Raw genomic sequence first — 22,888 nt, 5'->3', positions numbered from 1 at the left:
GGTATACAATATGTATTTATTTGGTTTTGAAAGTGAAAAATATGAAAATGGTGCCCAAATGCATGAATTTTTCAGTTTGTGGCCCTTTGGTGGAAAAAGTTTGGACACCCCTGCCTAAGATTGATCATAATTAATCCAAATAAAAAATTATGATTAATCTGATTTTTTTAATTCTTCGTTTGACAGTATTAAATAAATGCAGTGTTTCCCATACGTTTATTTATTTATCACAAATAAATATAGACCGCCACAAAAAGATTAGCCGCTAACAGTTGCTGTCCTCACTCACAAACACATTATCATGGGACTGTGCGACTAAAGCTTGTCATTCCACCTGTGTCCACTAGATGGCATCATATTTCTGCTTCTTAACACAGCTCATCTGCTATAAATATTTATATTTAGATATCTATGTCAAGAGTATTCAGACCCCTCTTGATTCTGTTTTTCCAAACAGCGACTAGCAATAAATCTGGTAAGATTTTTTTAATCTTATTGGATACTTTTGGGTACGTATCACTCCTTTCAAAAGTCTCCCAGTCCCCCATCAAAAAGCCCTGAAAGGCGGTTCAGTCATTGAGCGACAGAAGAAAGTAATTTTGTTTTGCTTCTTTTGTTTTGACGCACTTGTGGTCGACCACGGTATTTATAAAAATTACACGCAAATGCGTCATGGCCAATTGTGCAATTTAGGCTAAATTGGATTTAAGTCCCCTGGGGAAACACTGTAATGGTAACTCACATTTGACTGGTGTTGACAATCCTTACCAGGGGTCTCCAAAGTGTGGGCCATGGGCCATTTGCAGCCCTCAGCTGTACATTTGAATAATACTATTAAAAAAAAAAAACAACATACATATTGGAATAAAAGAACAAACGTGTAATATAACGAGAAAATGTTGCAATCTTGGGTCCAATAACACAAAGCTGCCAGTTTCTCACTTTAAAACCGTATTTTCTCAAAATATATTAAAAATGTATATAATCGACAAATAAAACTAAAGTTGATCTAGAGATTAAAGTGATGAAAGTAAAACTAATATTTATTGATATAGGACTTATTTGTAACACTTGTATAAGTGGGGGCGGGGCCTTTTGGACATTGAGACATTGAGTCAAAACATTTTTTTACTGTTATTGTTCAAAAAAATAACATCGAATCAAAAACAATGTTGTTATGAATTATTTACTTATTTAGGGTTCCAAATACTTTACATCAAATATTCCATTTTAAAAAATGTTTTGGAGATATAGTGCATATTTTGTGATTTGGCTATAAAACAAGATTATTATTTTTTTAAATTAAGGGCATAAAACGTTTAAAAAATAACTTTGTTATTGTCAGGTTCAAACACTGATGACATCTATTAAACAAGACAAGAAGCAAGGAATTAAACAGAGACAGAATTAAATTTGGCTCAATTGAGGAGAGACGTCTGGACTGTACTCTTTGTACAGTCTTACCACGCTCCTGACGAAAGATTGTACGCCTCCTCTTTTATTTGGACTTTCCCTGATTGCATGGCAACAGCTGTTTCTAAGGGGCGGGGGTCGTAAACAGCCATCGCCTTTGATTACAAACAGTTCAAAGAAAAGGTCGCCTGGAGGGGAGTCTGGTCCTGATTCCTCTCCGCTTTGTAGTTCTCGGGTCAAGACAAAATATTTCTGTAGATTACAATACATCAAAGAAACAGAACCCTCATGTCGCTCCCCATCCTACACAGTGGAGTTTTACAAGCCTTTTGTTTGGTAGGATCAAAGACAGATTTTGTCCTCTCGCCATGAACTCATGGAAACACTACGTTTTGTGATAACTTAGATTCAATTATTCTAACATTTATGGCAACGGATGGATCGGAAGTTGATTTAAAGATATCTAACCGTAAAAAGTAAATACATTAAAAATAAATAAACAGATAAATAATATAGGACTTACTTTTAACACTTAAATGACTGAGACCCTTTTGTGTCCCAGGGACCTTTAACAGTCACCAAAAATTGAGAGGAGCGCTAAGGCTTGCATTGTATATTTTACTGGTTTTGAAAATAAAAAATATAAAAATGGCCCCTGCATTTTTTAATTTTTTTAGTGTGCGGCCCTTAGTGGGAAAAGTTTGGACACCCTTGATCTTGACGTTCGCTTTCATTTGCACACAATATTGTTCCTCAAAATGACCTCAAAATGATCACCATTGGGAGATGGAATTTGTTCACATGTGACATATTTTTTTCTGATATTTGTTTTTATTTTGTGTTTTCTCTATGTGGATACTAACACTAAAAACTGTGTTTGAGGTCTGTACAGTGCAATGCCCTAACACAGAGTACTATTGCTCCCTAGTGGCCTAACATAGACTTGCAACACACTCATGACCAAGTCCAACTGACGACAGCTATATTATTAATATTTAAATAGTATATCCGTCATAATTGTTCAGTTAAAATGTCATTCATTTTCCAAAAGTTTAATAACAAAAAAAAAATAGACTCTGAAATCAGAGTGGTTCAATTTAGTACCCCGTCACTAGGGGCGTGGCCAACTCATACGTAGGCGGATGTCATGTTACTATGGTTACAGGATAGCCACGGCTAGTTGGTTCATTCTGCTGTAACTAAAGCGGTGGAAAGTCCTAAAAAACGCCGACAAGACCGACCAGGTAACACGACTCTGTCGAAATATTTCCGAAATAACACAAATATATTCGATTAGAATGTTGCTTTTAGCGGTGGGAAATAGCTAACTGAAAGGCAGCTAGTAAAAGGACGGTACAACATGTAGCGCTGTTGTTGCTGTTTCAAAATAAAAATCTGACACCACGTTGCATGCCGGAGACAATCACAAAAACGTCAATTTAATATGAAAGCACATTTTAATTGTTTAATGTATAATAAGGTTCGATTAAATATTAATTAGAACTCAAAATTAACGCTCACCTGCAAGTGTCGGCAGCGTTTATTTTGAAGAGAATAAAAATCAGCACAGGAAGTGCCGCCGTTCAGAAGCACTTCAAAATATTACTGTGTTACTAGTCTTTATTTACCGTCCTTCCGTTGTGTACGAGTTGCATATTTCACGCGTGTGTTCGTCATGTTTCGCCAGGTCCGACACCGTCTCCGTTAGCAACTAGTATCTACTGGATATCTACCGGCCGGTGTTGGTCAGACATGTCCGGCGACCTGGCGGCAGTGTGGGAGGTCGCGCTCAGCGATGGCGTCCACAGGATCGAGTTCGAACACGGCACGACCACCGGGAAACGGGTGATACACGTTGATGGCAAGGTACGAGTCGCGCTAGTCAACGATCCCGCCAGGGAGCTGCTTCCCATCGCATCTACTGTTGCATGTGTACTGTTTTTGCAGGAGGTGCTGAGGCGGGACTGGATGTTCAAGCTGGTCGGGAAGGAGACTTTCACTGTGGGCAAACTGAACACCAAGGCGACCATCAACATCGACGCGGTCAGCGGGTTTGCCTACGAATACACCCTGGAGATCAACGGGAAGAGCTTAAAGAAGTACATGGAGAACAGGTTAAAGGTCACGAGCACCTGGCTGCTCAACCTGGATGGAGGCGACTTGAGGGTGGTCCTAGGTGAGGAACTAACATGCAGATTCTGATGTGATAGTTCCATCCATCCATTTTTCTACCGCTTGTCCCCTTCGGGGTGGCAGGGGGTGCTGGAGCCTATCTCAGCTGCATTCGGGCGGAAGGCGGGGTACACCCTGGACAAGTCGCCACCTCATCACAGGGCCAACACAGATAGACAGACAACACTCACACATTATTATTATTAAAAATGGGTACAGAATATGATATTTTTTTGGCACCATCTGAATCCCGTCGGCCTTACTAGGCAACGACTAACGTACAATCCAACAGTGCCATGTTTGGTACCTGGATTGCGCGTGACGTCACACCCGGTTGCCGACTCAGCTGCACTTTGGCACTTGGCAATCACTGACAGCGGACTCAGCCAAACTACCTGTAGGTCCCCCAGAGAGCCGCCAAAAATACCTGTTTCTCAGCTGTGGTCCGTATGAGCCGCAGCGGTACTCAGTTGTAATACACTTTTCCCCCACTTGTGGCAGTAATGACAATCTTAAACAACCAGAGGAAGTCTGGACCTAACATTTCTTAAGCGCAAAAAATATGACTAAAGTGGTGAAGCATTATTTTCATTTGCACTTAAATTTTTTGGCAGTTTATTTAAGAAACATTTATTATTATAGTTTATTCATTTTAGCACTACATACTCCCACCTCCAAAGTGAAGTGAATTATATTTATATAGCGCTTTTCTCTACTGACTCAAAGCGCTTTTACATAGTGAAACCCAATATCTAAGTTACATTTAAACCAGTGTGGGTGGCACTGGGAGCAGGTGGGTAAAGTGTCTTGCCCAAGGACACAACGGCAGTGACTAGGATGGCAGAAGCGGGGATCGAACCTGGAACCCTCAAGTTGCTGGCACGGCCACTCTACCAACCGAGCTATACCGCCGAGCTATACCCCCAAAGACGTGCACCTGGAGATAGGTTGATTGGCAACACTAAATTGGCCCTAGTGTGTGAATGTGAGTGTGAATGTTGTCTGTCTATCTGTGTTGGCCCTGCGATGAGGTGGAAATTTGTCCAGGGTGTCCCCCGCCTTCCGCCCGAATGAAGCTGAGATTGGCTCCAGCACCCCCCGCGACCCCCAACGAGAAAATGGATATATAGATGGATCATTTTATGTAAAAAAAAAAAAGATATATATACAAACCCCGTTTCCATATGAGTTGGGAAATTGTGTTAGATGTAAATATAAACGGAATACAATGATTTGCAAATCCTTTTCAACCCATATTCAATTGAATGCACGACAAAGACAAGATATTTGATGTTCAAACTCATAAACTTTATTTTTTTTTTGCAAATAATAATTAACTTAGAATTTCATGGCTACAACACGTGCCAAAGTAGTTGGGAAAGGGCATGTTCACCACTGTGTTACATGGCCTTTCCTTTTAACAACACTCGGTAAACGTTTGGGAACTGAGGAGACACATTTTTTAAGCTTCTCAGGTGGAATTATTTCCCATTCTTGCTTGATGTACAGCTTAAGTTGTTCAATAGTCCGGGGGTCTCCGTTGTGGTATTTTAGGCTTCATAATGCGCTACACATTTTCAATGGGAGACAGGTTTGGACTACAGGCAGGCCAGTCTAGTACCCGCACTCTTTTACACGTGGCTTGGCATTGTCTTGCTGAAATAAGCAGGGGCGTCCATGGTAACGTTGCTTGGATGGCAACATATGTTGCTCCAAAACCTGTATGTACCTTTCAGCATTAATGGCGCCTTCACAGATGTGTAAGTTACCCATGTCTTGGGCACTAATACACCCCCATACCAACACAGATGCTGGCTTTTCAACAATAACAATCCGGATGGTTATTTTCCTCTTTGGTCCGGAGGACACGACGTCCACAGTTTCCAAAAACAATTTGAAATGTGGACTCGTCAGACCACTGAACACTTTTCCACTTTGTATCAGTCCATCTTAGATGAGCTCAGGCTCAGCGAAGCCGACGGCGTTTGTGAGTGTTGTTGATAAACGGTTTTCGCCTTGCATAGGAGAGTTTTAACTTGCACTTACAGATGTAGCGACCAACTGTAGTTACTGACAGTGGGTTTCTGAAGTGTTCCTGAGCCCATGTGGTGATATCCTTTACACACTGATGTCACTTGTTGATGCAGTACAGCCTGAGGGATCGGAGGTCACGGGCTTAGCTGCTTACGTGCAGTGATTTCTCCAGATTCTCTGAACCCTTTGATGATATTACGGACCGTAGATGGTGAAATCCCTAAATTCCTTGCAATAGCTGGTTGAGAAAGGTTTTTCTTAAACTGTTCAACAATTTGCTCACGCATTTGTTGACAAAGTGGTGACCCTCGCCCCATCCTTGTTTGTGAATGACTGAGCATTTCATGGAATCTACTTTTATACCCAATCATGGCACCCACCTGTTCCCAATTTGCCCGTTCACCTGTGGGATGTTCCAAATAAGTGTTTGATGAGCATTCCTCAACTTTATCAGTATTTATTGCCACCTTTCCCAACTTCTTTGTCACGTGTTGCTGGCATCAAATTCTAAAGTTAATGATTATTTGCAAAAAAAAAATTGTTTATCAGTTTGAACATCAAATATGCTGTCGTTGTAGTATATTCAACTGAATATGGGTTGAAAATGATTTCCAAATCATTGTATTCCATTTATATTTACATCTAACACAGTTTCCCAACTCATATGGAAACAGGGTTTGTACATCTATTATTTATGAGTCGCTTCCTGTGCAGTATATTTGGTTAGTACTTATTTTTCTGATCAGCCTAAGCCTAAGGTTAATGTCTTATATAAATAATCTTTATGATTAACACATGGTTTTATATAATATGATAAGGTTGTAAATTGTAAGTAGATTAGATATAAATATTGAATATGTTTAAAATTAAGGGTATGATTACAAATTTGGTGTTAATATTTGAGATGGCTCCGGGCCCCTCTGTAGTGGAAAAGTTGGACCCTGAAAACAAAAAGGTTAAAAACCTCCGCCAACAAAAAAATGGACTCAAAAAACACTGTAACGTGAATTAAATAATGCTCAGATTTTCCAAAAATGCGCTAACTTGATGCTAATATACTTTGGCTTTGCTGTTGACATGCTGCTGGTTTAGCATTAGCAATTTAAACTTTTTAATTTCAACACTTTCAAATTCGTTAATGAAAACTACCACCAAGATGCACGTTACAAAGAAACAGATGGTGCGTAGTATTGACACTTTGTAGGGCGCAACAGACATCATATTTATACACTAGTACCATCTAACATCTTGGACTTGAAACAGCAAATGTAACAAAGTGTCATACCTGCAAATGATACTCAGAAATGTGGTAAAGAAACAAGATATAACACCTGGACAGCAGTGACCATAATCAGCTCATTTTTAAATGTTGCCATAAGAAATTAGATTTTATTATTATAAACAATATTTATCAGCACACACAAAAGTACCAAAAATTGGTACCGTTGAGTACCAGTATCGGTTCAAGTGTGAACGGTACCCATCCCTAGTGATTATACGGCTATTCATGTAAGCTTCATCATGGAACGTCTTAGCAAGCACAAGTGTCATAATGTTACATTTCCCGGACGAGTTGGCCCTGCCCTGCGCCTTCATCGTCAAATAGTGCATGGTGATGTTTTCCTTGTTAGAGTCAGCGTTGGGGTTAAGCTCGTTAACCGCTTTAAATCCTGATCAGGCAGTGCACTACTTGAAACAAGGCCACACACGAGACCAACACATCATCCGTTTGCAAAAGTCGTCCAACAGAGAATCCCATTGAATCTGAGCAGTAATTTACAGGATCGAAGCATCTTTTTACCACAGTATAAATTGCACACCTAATACATTACTGTATATCAGGGGTGCTCACACTTTTTCTGCAGGCGAGCTACTTTTCAATTGATCAAGTCGTGGGGATCTACCTCATTCATATATATAATTTATATTTACTTATTTATGAAATATATGTTTTTGTTAACAAGTTAAAGGTGTTTAATGATAATGCAAGCATGTTTAACACATATAGTTAATATTGTTAACAAGTTAAAGATGTTTAATGATAATACAAGCATGTTTAACACAGTTAATATTGTTAATAAATTAAAGGTGTTTAATGATAATACAAGCATGTTTAACACATATAGTTAATATTGTTAACAAGTTAAAGGTGTTTAAAGATAATACAAGCATGTTTAACACATATAGTTAATATTGTTAATAAGTTAAAGGTGTTTAAAGATAATACAAGCATGTTTAACATATATAGATTCCTTTCTTTCATGAAGACAAGAATATAAGTTGGTGTATTACCTGATTCTGATGACTTGCATTGATTGGATTCAGACAGTGGTGCTGATAACGTCCGCATTTTCGAATGGAGGAGAAAAAAAGTCCTCCTTTCTGTCCAATACCACATGAAAGTGGTTGGTTTTTGGCATCTTATTTGTCCAGCTTCCGTACTCCTTTGTATACACTTTACAAGAAATACATTGTCGGCAAACTCCGTAGCTTGCTAGCTTGTGCACGCCAGCTTTCTGAGACTCTTATTTTGTTAGCGCAACTGTGCAGTCGGTCTTTGGAGTTTTGACGACAGGTACGGCGCCAGAGTCTGTTGAAATAAAGTGTTTCTCGCCTTCCAGTCGGTAATTTTAATGAGCTGGCAGCAGCCAGCGTCATCTCAGAAGACCCTCGGGTGCCGTGAATGTCAATCAAGTGACGAAAGTGACGTCATAGTGAAGATTTATGTTCGCTCATTTTTAGGACTGACACACCCTAAGCGATCGACCAGTAGCTTGCAATCTACGAAATGAGCACCCCTGCTGTATATAGACCTGTACCGATAATTGATAAGTCAATCAATTGAACAATAAATGAAAAGGAACTCGATAAGTTTGCCAGCCTCGATAATCGCCATATGCATGTGTTTTTGCGGGCTAAAAAGAGCAGTCACTGTTTGCATCAGTTTTAGCAGCTGAGGGCGTATTTACTACATGCACGTATACAATAGTAATGTATTCAATTAAAATGATCCAAAAACCTTGAGGGTGCATGGGAGTTTGCCCAACCAGTCTACATGTGCTTTGTGGACTTGGAGAAGGCATTCGACCGTGTCCCTCAGGAAGTCCTGTGGGGAGTGCTCAGAGAGTATGGGGTTTCGGACTGTCTGATTGTGGCGGTCCGCTCCCTGTACGATCAGTGTCAGAGCTTGGTCCGCATTGCCGGCAGTAAGTCGGACACGTTTCCGGTGAGGGTTGGACTCCGCCAAGGCTGCCCTTTGTCACCGATTCTGTTCATAACTTTTATGGACAGAATTTCTAGGCGCAGTCAAGGCGTTGAGGGGATCTGGTTTGGTGGCTGCAGGATTAGGTCTCTGCTTTTTGCAGATGATGTGGTCCTGATGGCTTCATCTGGCCAGGATCTTCAGCTCTCACTGGATCGGTTTGCAGCTGAGTGTGAAGCGACTGGGATGAGAATCAGCACCTCCAAGTCCGAGTCCATGGTTCTCGCCCGGAAAAGGGTGGAGTGCTATCTCCGGGTTGGGGAGGAGATCTTTCCCCAAGTGGAGGAGTTCAAGTACCTCGGAGTCTTGTTCACGAGTGAGGGAAGAGTGGATCGTGAGATCGACAGGCGGATCGGTGCGGCGTCTTCAGTAATGCGGACGCTGTATCGATCCGTTGTGGTGAAGAAGGAGCTGAGCCGGAAGGCAAAGCTCTCAATTTACCGGTCGATCTACGTTCCCATCCTCACCTATGGTCATGAGCTTTGGGTTATGACCGAAAGGACAAGATCACGGGTACAAGCGGCCGAAATGAGTTTCCTCCACCGGGTGGCGGGGCTCTCCCTTAGAGATAGGGTGAGAAGCTCTGCCATCCGGGGGGAGCTCAATGTAAAGCCGCTGCTCCTCCACATCGAGAGGAGCCAGATGAGGTGGTTCGGGCATCTGGTCAGGATGCCACCCGAGCGCCTCTCTAGGGAGGTGTTAAGGGCACGTCCAACCGGTATGAGGCCACGGGGAAGACCCAGGACACGTTGGGAAGACTATGTTTCCCGGCTGGCCTGGGAACGCCTCGGGATCCCCCGGGAGGAGCTGGACGAAGTGGCTGGTGAGAGGGAAGTCTGGGCTTCCCTGCTTAGGCTGCTGCCCCCGCGACCCGACCTCGGATAAGCGGAAGAAGATGGATGGGATGGATGGATGATCCAAAAACCGTGATTGATAACCACACGTTGATAAAATTATGGACCGACAAGCGTTAGCGAGCTTAAAGGCTAACATTTTTTTTCCCCCGTATACTTTTATTTATAAAGTTTAACATTTACAAACATATGAAAACATGAAATTACTGGGACAATTAAAACAAGTACAAAAACAGTACAATACAGCGCCTGGGGTTGTTAATTAAATAATGTAATTATAGTAGAATGTAAAACATATACAGTACAGTAGAGGCCAAAAGTTTGGACACGCCTTCTCATTCAATGTGTTTTCTTTATTTTTATGACTATTTACATTGTAGATTGTCACTGAAGGCATCACAACTATGAATGAACACGTGTGGAGTTATATACTTAACAAAAAAATGTGAAATAACTGAAAACATGTTTTGTATTCTAGTTTCTTCAAAATAGCCGCCCTTTGCTCTGATTACTTTTTCGCACACTTTTGGCATTCTCTCGATGAGCTTCAAGAGGTAGTCACCTGAAATGGTTTTCACTTCACAGGTGTGCTTGAAGCTCATCCAGAGAATGCCAAGAGTGTGCAAAGCGGCAATCAGAGCAAAGGGTGGCTATTTTGAAGAAACGAGAGTATAAAACATGTTTTCAGTTATTTCACCTTTTTTTGTTAGGTACATAACTCCACATGTTCATTCATAGTTTTGATGCCTTCAGTGACAATCTACAATGTAAATAGTCATGAAAATAAAGAAAACCCATTGAATGAGGAGAAGGTGTGTCCAAACTTTTGGCCTCTATAGTAATGTCTATAGTTATAGGGCTTAAAGGCTAACATGAAAACAATCTTTCCTCATTAAGAAACGTCATACCCCAATCAAGACTTGTATAATCACATTACTATCTAAACAACTAAGATACAGTATTCACATTGAACATAAAGGCTGTGCTGTTTTTGCACAAAGTTATTGATGCCAACTCTTCAGTGTCAAGTTGAAAGAGTCGGTGAGGTCCTCAACAGGAAGTGCACTTGCATGATGGCACACAAACTCTAAAACATTTAAAATAGAAGAAGATAAACATACAAATAAAAATGATATGGCTCTTATGAAACCAGAACAATATTTAATGTTTCCTTTGCAAATAAAGTATATTTTGTCTATCTATGTTAATTATTTAAAAAAAAATACAACTTGGTTAAAAGATTTGAGTGTGTATAGGTACTTTTTGAGCACATTAAACAATAACACCATAATAATGATAACCGTGATCATTTTGGTCACTTTAACTTTATTTAGACATTTTATTTATTGTTTATGTTGTGTATATTTGAGGGTCCTCCAACCCCTCTTAACAGAAACAGAATGTTATTGCCTTTTAGTTGTGTTTTTTGTTTAAGTGCACAATTTGGCTAACAGAGTATATATATTTTATTATTATTATTATTATTTTTTTTAACTTGGATATTTAACATTTTATCATCTAATTAAAATGTTAAAATATACAAGAAATACAAGTTTATTGCATTTGAAAGGGTACACTCGTAATATTATGTATTCTCATTACATTAGTGATTAATTTGGCCTCCAATGTTGACAATAATATTGTTCATCTGCAATAATTTGAAGGTCAATATATCGTCAAATAAAATTTGTTATCAGCCCAGGTCTAACTGTATTATGTCCTATTTGTCTTACAGAGAAAGATACCATGGATGTTTGGTGTAATGGAGATAAGATTGAGACAGCTGTAAGTACGAGACTAACAATATTATCAACATTTCAGATCTTGCATGTTATGAAGCCATTATACAACCTAACCTATTAAAATTAAAGTGATGATTCATTTTTTATGGATAAAGTGGATAAAATTAGGGGCATAGCTAAATGGAGCCGACCTGAGATAGCTTCAGGTACAATCACAGGGTCAAAGCCAACATTAAGGTTCCAGAAAATACACTCAAATCTGTCCAAGGGACTCAGATATTTCATTTATACTAGCTCAACTTTATATCTAAGAATCAGCACCTCCAAGTCCGAGTCCATGGTTCTCGCCCGGAAAAGGGTGGAGTGCCATCTGCGGGTTGGGGAGGAGACCCTGCCCCAAGTGGAGGAGTTCAAGTACCTCGGAGTCTTGTTCACGAGTGAGGGAAGAGTGGATCGTGAGATCGACAGGCGGATCGGTGCGGCGTCTTCAGTAATGCGGACGCTGTATCGATCCGTTGTGGTGAAGAAGGAGCTGAGCCGGAAGGCAAAGCTCTCAATTTACCGGTCGATCTACGTTCCCATCCTCACCTATGGTCATGAGCTTTGGGTTATGACCGAAAGGACAAGATCACGGGTACAAGCGGCCAAAATTAGTTTCCTCCGCCGGGTGGCGGGGCTCTCCCTTAGAGATAGGGTGAGAAGCTCTGTCATCCGGGGGGAGCTCAAAGTAAAGCCGCTGCTCCTCCACATCGAGAGGAGCCAGATGAGGTGGTTCAGGCATCTGGTCAGGATGCCACCCGATCGCCTCCCTCGGGTGGTGTTTAGGGCACGTCCGACCGGTAGGAGACCACGGGGAAGACCCAGGACACGTTGGGAAGACTATGTCTCCCGGCTGGCCTGGGAACGCCTCGGGATCCCCCGGGAAGAGCTGGACGAAGTGGCTGGGGAGAGGGAAGTCTGGGCTTCCCTGCTTAGGCTGCTGCCCCCGCGACCCGACCTCGGATAAGCGGAAGAAGATGGATGGATGGAACTTTATATCTAGCGCAGTGGTTCTTAACCTGGGTTCGATCGAACCCTAGGGGTTCGGTGAGTCAGTCTCAGGTGTTCGACGGAGCCTCCGCCGCGGAGGTCAAGACACACCCGACTCATCGTGTAAATAAAAACTTCTCCCTATCGGCTTTACGGATACGGCAACAGCAGAAGTCAGACTGATTTGCAGGTGTGTAATTTGTTGTGAGTTTATGCACTGTGTTGGTTTTGTTCTTTGAACAAGGTGATGTTGATGCACGGTTCATTTTGTAAACCAGTACAAATACATAACTTTGTCTTAAATAAAAAAAAAAAACAGTTTATTTTTCACTAAAGGGTTCGGTGAATGCATATATGAAACTGGTGGGGTTCGGTATCTCCAACAAGGTTAAGAACCACTGATCTAGCGTAACTAAGTCAAATCCAATGCAACAGATGTGCGTCTTCCAGACAGACTCAAAAACAGGGTCACAAAGTGACTGTGGAGCAGAATTTACACCAAAGCACATCCAATACATATTGTCTGGACCACAAGGAAGTGTTTTAATTGGACTATAAGGCGCACTTAAAATTCTGATATTTTTCTCAAGAATCGACAGTACGCCTTATAACCCGGCGCCCCTAATGTATGGATTATAACATCATAAGGGACCCATCTCACCCTGGACATAAACTTTTTGAACTGCTGCACTCGGGCAGGAGAAACGGGACATTAAAATGCCGGACAAACCGATTTAAGAACACTTTTTACCCGAGAGCAATAGTGTCGCTGAACACAAGACAATAATGACTGTGCATGTGAGCTGTGTGCTTGGTATTTTTATGTATTTTTATCTATTTATCTATATTCTTATGTTTTTATGTGTTATTATGAATTTGCACTAAATTAGTTTTGCATACAATTTCGTTGTACAATGACAATAAAGATATATTCTAATCTATTCTATTCTATAATGGTTGTGCTTATCGACTTCGAAGCAATTTGATTGGATTCATGGTGTAATGATGAGTGTTGCCCAGTAGATGGCAGTCACACATGAGCGATACGTGTGGACTGCACGTTGACGCCTGTTCAAAAAATAACACTAGCAAGCAAGGCCAAAACTTTGCTGTTTCATTGAGAATGTAGAACATGAAACACGGGGCTCAAAAATCTGTCAAAATGTTTTAGTGCGACTTTGGTAAGGTACGAAGCTGCACCGCTTAATGGATTGTCGGCGCATTACGGCTACCGTAGTCAGACGTACTGTGCTTCAACATGCGTGTATTGTTATGCTGTGTGTGTGTGTGTGTGTGTGTGTGTGTGTAAGTGTCAGGACTTGGACTATGGCGTGGTTTGTTCTCCCGTGGTGCAAATGAACATTTGGACCAGACATGGCGTGAAGGTGAAGACATGATTTATTTAAACACTATAACTACAAAAAGAACAAACTAAAGGTGCGCACAAGGCGGAAGTACAAACTTGACAAATGAAATCAATACTTGCACGTGGGCAAAAAAACTAAGGACATGAACAAAAGTCGCTAACTGTGGCATGAATAGAAACAACTTACTTGGACATGGCATGAAGTGCGCAGAGGTAAACAAAGTGTGAAGCAGAGAGTCAGGGGTATGATGTCGCCAGGGAGACTTCCTGGCAGCAATGGGTTTAAATAATAGTGACATGATTAAAGACAGGTGCGTGAGTCGTGACGGCAGGTGAAAACTAATGGGTTGCTATGGTGACAAACAAGAGTGCACAATGAGTCCAAACGTGGAACAGGTGAAACTAATGGGTAACCATGGAAACAAGACAAGGGAGTGAAAAGCCAGAAACTAAAGAGTCCAATAACTAAACAAAACAAAACATGATTACACAGACATGACAGTAAGGACCCCAAAATGGCACCTATTAGGGGATATTATCTGGTGTTTTGTTTCGCAATGTTATTCAAAACCAACTTTTCTTACCTATTGGTACCTGCTGATGCAGGCCTGGGCAATTATTTTGACTAGGGGGGCCAAATTTTGAGAAAAAAATGTGTCTGGGGGCCAGTATATCTGATTTTTAGGAACACTAATACAAAACCTAACAATAATGTCTGATTTAATGCTAAAAATGTTATGGACAGACCGCCTTAAAAAACGGAATGGAATTTTACAGTTTTTTTACTGAATGAGACACCCAGAATGTACATGAAAATAAAGAATGTGGGTTTTACAATATTAACTATGAACGATAAAACACTGAATATTGACAACATATAAACGTCGCACCCCCCCTCGATTGACATATTTTACAATCAAGCGAAACGCAACAAAAATGCAACAAACAGCGAAATATGAACGCGAAAAAACAAAAATAACCCACCGACAATCTGATACATCACTAAGCTTTAGAACTTTGTTGTAAAAATCTCCTTCTGCCTCTGTCCCTGACACCCACATTTCAGGCTGGCCGCTCTGGAAACACTCTGTGGAAACGCTCCCCACCCACACTGCTTGGTGCCTCATCTGACCTGCTGTGACTTAGATTACCATAGTAACTAATATATCATGCAAAAGCGCAGATTCCAACCATTGAAATACTTTGTATGGTTCAAGACTTACGGTAATTTGAAAATATCACTGTTCATCATAATGGCAGCTACAGTTTTCATCTTAAAGATCTAAAAAAATGATTTGGGAATGTCTGGCGGGCCAGATTGAAAAGCTGGGCCTTATTTTGCCCAGGTCTATGCACTGCTGATGTGTATTTGGGATCTGCATTAGTCTCTTTAATTTGCACCCATCAGCCATTGTAGCCAGCGCATAACGTCGTAGCCAGTAAGCGACTTCTTTTTCTCTATCCTCTTGTTGTGGGGCATTCATCCTCCGCTGTTGCCATTTCTAATTTAAGGCAGCTTACAGTTCTAACTTATAACTGTCAGTAGACACGCTATGGAAGCGCTAAAAACGACCGCTACAACAAAGATGACGAGGGATAATATGCTGTCGAAGTGGAGCCACGTAGGTAAGACCGCCCACAAATCGGTGCATCCTGAAGCGACGGTCAGGAAGCAACTTGATGATGGTCTGTAAAACATAATCTATGCAACATTTTGACCAAAGAACCACCATTACATGTTATGTAGACCACAGGGAAGTGTTTTGAATGTAGAAAAACAAATCTGGTTATGACCCTTCAATGCACTTTATAATCCGATGCTCCCTATGGTCCAAAAAATACATAAATCGTGTAGTTTTCTCGGTTGGTGGGGATACGATATGGGTCTATCTTGGACTAGACAACTAGCAGTAGATACCATTTCATTTTGTTTTATTACAATATTTGTTCAGAATCAAAAACAAAAAATACAGTAAACTCTTGTTTATCGTGGGAAATTGGTTCCCAGCCTGACCTTGGTAAATCATTCATTATAGGAATTATTCATTAGAACCTGGATGTATTCATAGCTAAAGCATAAAATCTTCTAATATTTATTTACATAATGAGAGCCCTGTAGACATGAAATAACACTCATATAATCACCTCTACACTCTTTTAATCTAACATAGTAATGCTGCCTGAGGCTTAGCCAATCAGTGGTCATGATACTGAACAGCCCTTTTTGATTGTTTGGTCTAATTTAGTGGTCAATACGAATGTGTTTTGATATTTTTAGTTCGTCTGGACATTTGTATGTTGGAAAATGCTTAATTTAGGCCAAAAATACACAGAGTATACTCTAACCCCCGAGACCCCAAAACGAGCATTACATGTGTTCTTTATGTGATGTCATTGATCATTTTGAGGGTTAGCTGTCTGAAATTTCACCAGAGTGTTTCATAAGTTTTGTTTGTTTGTTTTGATAAAATTGCATAGTGTTTTTGATTGCGATATTGTTAAAATAGGATACAAGCAAAGTGTACGCACTTTATCTTCAGACCTCCTGTGGCTCCATTGGCTCCCCTTATAACTGCTATTTTTAACAGACTGTAATCCTGGTATATTACTCTGCTTTCATCTCATGCTTGCCAATTGAAAGACAAGAAAATATTGTTTTGTTGTAACTGCGCCTCATGACCACCAGGTGGTGCCACAAGCATAATTCTCAGAGCTTTAATTCCATCTATCCATCCATCCATTTTCTACCGTTTGTCCCTTTAATTCTTAAAGCGTAAATGAGTTAAACTGCCATTAAACCACTAAAATCCAATGAAAATGTGAAGTGAATTATATACATATATATATATATATATATATATATATATATATATATATATATATATATATATATAGAGAGAGAGAGATTGTAGCTGAGATAGGCTCCAGCGCCCCCCGCGACCCCGAAGGGAATAAGCGGTAGAAAATGGATGGATGGATGGATGGATATATATATATATATATACACACATATATATACACATATATATATATATATATATATATATATACACATATATATATATATATATATATATATATATATATATATACACATATATATATATATATATATATATACATATATATATATATATATATATATATATACACATATATATATATATATACACACATATATATATATATATATATATATATATATATATATATATATATATATATATATATATATATATATATATATACACATATATATATATATATATACATATATATATATATATATATATATATACACATATATATATATATATACACACATATATATATATATATACACACATATATATATATATATATATATATATATATATATGTGTATATATATATATATATATATATATACACATATATATATATATATACACACATATATATATATATATACACACATATATATATATATATATATATATATATATATATATATATATATATATATATATATATATATATGTGTGTATATATATATATATACCATATATATATGTATATATATATGTATATATATATATATATATATATATATATGTGTATATATATATATATATATATATATCCATCTTCTTCCGCTTATCCGAGGTCGGGTCGCGGGGGCAGCAGCCTAAGCAGGGAAGCCCAGACTTCCCTCTCTCCAGCCACTTCGTCCAGCTCCTCCCGGGGGATCCCGAGGCGTTCCCAGGCCAGCCATGAGATATAGTCTTCCCAACATGTCCTGGGTCTTCCCCGTGGCCTCCTACCGGTTGGACGTGCCCGAAACACCTCCCTAGGGAGGCGTTTGGGTGGCATCCTGACCAGATGCCCGAACCACCTCATCTGGCTCCTCTCGATGTGGAAGAGCAACGGCTTTACTTTGAGCTCCTACCGGATGACAGAGCTTCTCACCCTATCTCCAAGGGAGAGCCCCGCCACCCGGCAGAGGAAACTCATTTCAGCCGCTTGTACCCGTGATCTTGTCCTTTCGGTCATAACCCAAAGCTCATGACCATAGGTGAGGATGGGAACGTAGATTGACCGGTAAATTGAGAGCTTTAACTTCCGGCTCAGCTCCTTCTTCACCACAATGGATCGATACAGCGTCCGCATTACTAAAGACGCCGCACCGATCCGCCTGTCGATCTCACGATCCACTCTTCCCTCACTCGTGAACAAGACTCCGAGGTACTTGAACTCCTCCACTTGAGGCAAGATCTCCTCCCCAACCCGGAGATGGCACTACACCCTTTTCCGGGCGAGAACCATGGACTCGGACTTGGAGGTGCTGATTCCGATCCCAGTCGCTTCACACTCGGCTGCGAACCGATCCAGTGAGAGCTGAAGATCCTGGCCAGATGAAGCCATCAGGACCACATCATCTGCAAAAAGCAGAGACCTAATCCTGCAGCCACCAAACCGGATCCCCTTAACGCTCTGACTGCGCCTAGACATTCTGTCCATAAAAGCTATGAACAGAATGGGTGACAAAGGGCAGCCTTGGTGGAGTCCAACCCTCACTGGAAACGTGTCCGACTTACTGCCGGCAATGCGGACCAAGCTCTGACACTGATCGTACAGGGAGTGGACCGCCACAATCAGACAGTCCGAAACCCCATACTCTCTGAGCACTCCCCATAGGACTTCCCGGGGGACACGGTCGAATGCCTTCTATAAGTCCACAAAGCACATGTAGACTGGTTGGGTCCACACTCCACAGTTCCACGACCAGGACGAAAACCACACTGTTCCTCCTGAATCCAAAGTTCGACTATCCGGCGTAGCCTCCTCTCCAGTACACCTGAATAGACCTTACCGGGAAGGCTGAGGAGTGTGTGTGTGTGTGTGTGTGTGTGTGTGTGTGTGTGTGTGTATATATATATATATATATATATATATATATATATACAGTATATATATATACTGTATATATATATATATATATATATATATATATATATATATATATATATATATATATGAATTATTTACCTATTCAAGGCTGTAATCACCAAACCAACATTGTAGAATTATTGCATATTTAGCATTTTGTCATTATTAAAAATCAGTTATTCTTGACAAAAAGGCCATAAAACATAAGAAAACCATTCTATAAAAATAAAAACGTCATATCACTAAACAGATCTGAAATTTTAAGCGTTAAAACAAAACAAAACAAAAAATTGTATTCCTGACTTATGACACTTTTAGAAGTAGGTACCGTTTGGATCTTAAGAGTAAGTGTGTATAGTCAATCTTAAAGGTTGCAAAAACCGAGATGTGGTAAAGCCGCACCATTTGAAACTGAAGTGTTTAGAAGTTTTTGTTTTTTTCCCCCCAAATTCTTTGTCACAATTATGTTTTAGCGCTACAGGTGAACACTGCTTGTTTGTCCAGGGTGAGTTTGTGGAAGATGGCACGGAAACACACTTCACTCTTGGCGACCATAACTGCTGTGTGAAGGCTGTGAGCAGCGGGAAGCGACGAGACGGGATCATTCACACGCTCATCGTGGACGGTGTAGAGATTGCCGAATGCACAGAGTGACTTTGTGTCGAGGGGTTTGTTTGTTGGCTTTTTAATTCCAAAAACAACAAAGGTTTTACACTGTTGAGGGCACAGATCACTTGTTTGATATGTTCGATGTACTAAATAGCTACTGATGGGGAGGATACCACATAACAAAAATATCTGCTGTCTGAACATTTTACGTGGAAACATTGTGAAAACACAGGAATAACTTTACTGTACTCAATTGTGAAAAATATTTACAGACTATTGTGCTGTACGTATATTATAGATCTATTTATTCGGGGTGTCCCGATCCAATATTGGTCTGATATCAGTTAAAAAAACAAGAATCATACAGCACGTTTACCCCAATAAGCAGACCGGTTTGATCTTTCCTTGTATTTTAGTGAACTCCATTACAACTAGGAGCTAGCAGCTACACAGCAGCTAAGCACACAATAGCACACAAAGCGAGACATACCTAATAAGTGACCCCCCCCATTGAACAATATTGCAGTCCATAACACCACACTGCAAAAAACGAAATCTAAGTAAGATTAAATATCTTAAATAAGGGTGATATTTGCTTATTTTCTGTCTGATAAGATAATTCTTCTCACTAAGCAGATTTTATGTTAGAGTGTTTTACTTGTTTTAAGGGTTTTGGTCCTAAATGATCTCAGTAAGATATTATAGCTTGTTAAGATTTTATGACCTATATTGAGTAAAACATGCTTGAAACTAGAATATCAACTGTTGCAAAGCTGTGTCATCAACACTCACAAGTATAAAACTACTTTTTTAAAGTAATAATTTTTTATTTCAAGCATGACAAAAAAAATCACGACTTTGACACAATTGTGTCTCATAATTAAAACAGATGACAGCCAAATGAACTAGAAAATACATACTCATATAGTAGTACAGTTGGTATTAGTGAGAATATACTTATTTTAAGGTATTTTTGGGTTCACTGAAGTTAGCTAATTTTACTTGTTTTGGAAAGTCTTGACAAGCCAAATGTTCTTGTTCTATTGGCAGAAAATTTTGCTTCGTTCAAATAAAATACCCCTAATTTTTGTATTTTTTTCTTCTTTTTTTTTTGAACACTGACTTTTTGCAGTGCACATTTATCAATGTAAACAGGCATCAACTAATTAAAGTTGCGTATAACTTTTGCATACAAAGTCTCCAAGGCAGAAGCTTAGTAGAAAATAGCCAGTAACAAACGTGTCCGCATGAATTATTGTGGCCACCAGGGGTCGCCAAAAGTATGTACCGTGATTTGTGCTGATATCGTATCGAATTAATATCGGTATCGGCCAAGATTCAAGGCTCCAATCATATATCTATGGTGGAAAAGTTGTATCGGGACACCCCTACTATTGATTCTGTCATTGTTTAGAAGATTAAGTGGCATTTGCTAGGGCTGCAGCGATCGATTGTTTTAGTAATCGAGTAATCTAGCGATTAGTTTGTTCGAATATTCGGATAAAACACACTTTATAAGCTCAATGTGTCTTTTAAGAAAAACTGATTTTTCTGCCTGGTATAACCTTCATTCTTTTTTCAAGAATGATCTATATTGACATTGCACTTGTAACAATAACAACTGCTGTTCGGCAGTTCTCATGTGCGCTCTGCTGCAAACTATATCCGCATATTTAAAATTCCCGGCAAACCAGACGTCTGTATTTTATACATTTTTTGATTACTTGCACCTTTTAAATGATTAATCAAAGCAACGGAATATAAATCGAATGTTTTTCTAATCAAGTTAGCATCTATATTCTAATTGAAGCATATTTTGTCTGGTTGATTTGAATCATCCTCCATTCTCACTCTTGATTCCAATAATGAGTTGGAGGACCAGGAATGACCAGGGTACAAACAGTGCATTGAATATACAGTAGGATCATTCCAATCCTGTAAGTGCACGGCTGTTTTTCTCAAAGTAAAACACGTTCAGGTGTTGGTTTAACAAATCCGGTGACTATACAGTAGGAAAAGGATTCATGTAGCCCCATTTGTCGCGGTTCACCTGACACATGAAACGTAACAAATTAGGGGGTTGCGCTATCCACCTTAGCCGCCAGATGGCAGTAGAGTGTGAATATCTTATCTTAATATCTTATTTTATGGCATTTCCAACTTTGCTATGTAAAGTGACGCTTTCCATCATTTTCAACAGACTGCATTGGAAATTATTTAGCCCCCCCACCCCCTTCCTCTCAGGTGAGATACACCCAGGAATGGGGCCATATGAATCCCTTCCCGACTGTAAATACATTTTTGAAAACCGCAATAAATGTAAACACGTCCAGTGTTAGCATTAGCAACTGTGCTAAGCTACCATTTTTATTTCTGTGATTGTCATTCCTGTGATTTTTTAGCAGTTGTGTTTGTAGCTGTTTTACGATTTTAGAAAGACTTTACTCATTTATATATAACGATGGACTTAACTTTATAAAATAGATTCAAAACCGAAGAAAAGTATGTCACATTGTATATTTTTTTCATACTCTTACTGTTAAGTGGCAAAGCAATTTGTTTTCATTGTGCTAAATAAAATGTTACTTCTAAACAATTAAAACTGTGTCAAGATTTTCCTGGCAGAAACTATGCGGATGTTTTTTTACCTTCAAGTCCATTTAAATGTGCACTGTTTATGCTTTTTATAACTAGTGATATTTGCAGCCTTGGAAGGTTCAATTTGATTGGTACCTTACAAAATCAAACCTTATTGTTATTAGGGACCGAAATGGGGCCAAAACAACATTTTGTTTGTGGCCCCCAAAAAGTCTAGAATTTGCCCTGCAGTTGAAATGCTGAGTTTTTCAATAACGTTTATTGATCAAGTAAAAGCAGAGTTATATGATTAATAACGTGTTTATTACTATAACATTTATTATTTTGTTGATAGTGGGACCTTGAGTTTTTATACGTCCCACTTTTTGGTATGAGCAGGGGCGTAGCCAAAGCCGCATTAATACACAGGCTTCGTTTTTATTTTTTTATTTTTTTATTAAATCAACATAAAAAACACAAGATACACTTACAAATCCCGTTTCCATATGAGTTGGGAAATTGTGTTAGATGTAAATATAAACGGAATACAATGATTTGCAAATCCTTTTCAACCCATATTCAGTTGAATATGCTACAAAGACAACATATTTAATGTTCCAACTCAAACAATTTTTTGTTTTGCAAATAATCATTAACTTTACAATTTGATGCCAGCAACACGTGACAAAGAAGTTGGGAAAGGTGGCAATAAATACTGATAAAGTTGAGGAATGCTCATCAAACACTTATTTGGAACATCCCACAGGTGAACAGGCAAATTGGGAACAGGTGGGTCGTAATATCATCGAAGGGTTCAGAGAATCTGGAGAAATCACTGCACGTAAGCAGCTAAGCCCATGACCTTCGATCAGGCTGTACTGCATCAACAAGCGACATCAGT

At 39.4% G+C, this 22,888-nt stretch overlaps 1 protein-coding gene across 1 annotated transcript; it reads left to right on the top strand.

The window, feature by feature from the left end:
* Window positions 1-2,552: 2,552 nt before the first annotated feature.
* Window positions 2,553-22,218, top strand: faima (Fas apoptotic inhibitory molecule a). The gene is made up of 5 exons (XM_061926534.2): window positions 2,553-2,657; window positions 3,101-3,279; window positions 3,361-3,589; window positions 11,471-11,520; window positions 19,306-22,218. The coding sequence occupies exons 2-5, from the start codon at window positions 3,166-3,168 to the stop codon at window positions 19,453-19,455; spliced, it is 543 nt and encodes a 180-aa protein (XP_061782518.1). The 5' UTR covers window positions 2,553-2,657; window positions 3,101-3,165; the 3' UTR covers window positions 19,456-22,218.
* The last annotated feature ends 670 nt before the right edge of the window (window positions 22,219-22,888 follow it).

Source organism: Nerophis lumbriciformis, linkage group LG31 (genome assembly GCF_033978685.3).
Source record: "Nerophis lumbriciformis linkage group LG31, RoL_Nlum_v2.1, whole genome shotgun sequence".
NCBI classification, from domain to species: Eukaryota; Metazoa; Chordata; class Actinopteri; order Syngnathiformes; family Syngnathidae; genus Nerophis; species Nerophis lumbriciformis.
Note: the sequence above shows the minus strand (reverse complement) of the source record. Positions and strands in the feature narration are given on the sequence as shown.